This window comes from Geospiza fortis, unplaced genomic scaffold (assembly GCF_000277835.1).
Source record: "Geospiza fortis unplaced genomic scaffold, GeoFor_1.0 scaffold10, whole genome shotgun sequence".
In the NCBI taxonomy this organism is placed as follows: domain Eukaryota; kingdom Metazoa; phylum Chordata; class Aves; order Passeriformes; family Thraupidae; genus Geospiza; species Geospiza fortis.
Genome location: NW_005054326.1, coordinates 4,672,584 through 4,672,975, shown reverse-complemented (window position 1 = coordinate 4,672,975; position 392 = coordinate 4,672,584). Strand labels below are relative to the sequence as shown.

Genomic DNA, 392 nt, shown 5'->3' with positions numbered 1-392 from the left:
TGCACAGTGTTGTAAAACAAAAAAAAAAAGTATCACATGAATGCTACACATACACATACTAAATGTGGGTCATTCACAAATTTCACAAAGTTTATAGACCCCAGTCCCCCTAAAAATGACTTAAGTGAGACACAACCAGGTTACTAAACTCACAACTGTTTGCATAGATATAGACTTAAATAGATAAACCCCATAAAATCAAGACAACATTTATACCTGAATAATCTGGCTCGGTCGACATGGACAGGTCTCTTATCCTGTGGATAACTAAAACAGACATTCAGGGTAAAAAACTGTTCTGCAAACAACTGCAGCTCATACTAGAAGTAGTAAAAGTACAGTGAAGGGGACACATTGTCTACTCTCTGTGAAGCAGCTGAGGGGAAATCAGA

At 37.5% G+C, this 392-nt stretch overlaps 1 protein-coding gene across 1 annotated transcript in view; it reads right to left on the bottom strand.

The window, feature by feature from the left end:
* NUP37 (nucleoporin 37) overlaps positions 1–392 on the bottom strand; it is a 21,766-nt gene that overhangs the window by 1,411 nt on the left and 19,963 nt on the right. Inside the window, exon 8 of the mRNA XM_005421051.2 lies at positions 217–267. Within this exon, the coding sequence (XP_005421108.1) occupies positions 217–267 (51 nt within the window). The remainder of the gene's footprint in view (positions 1–216; positions 268–392) is intronic.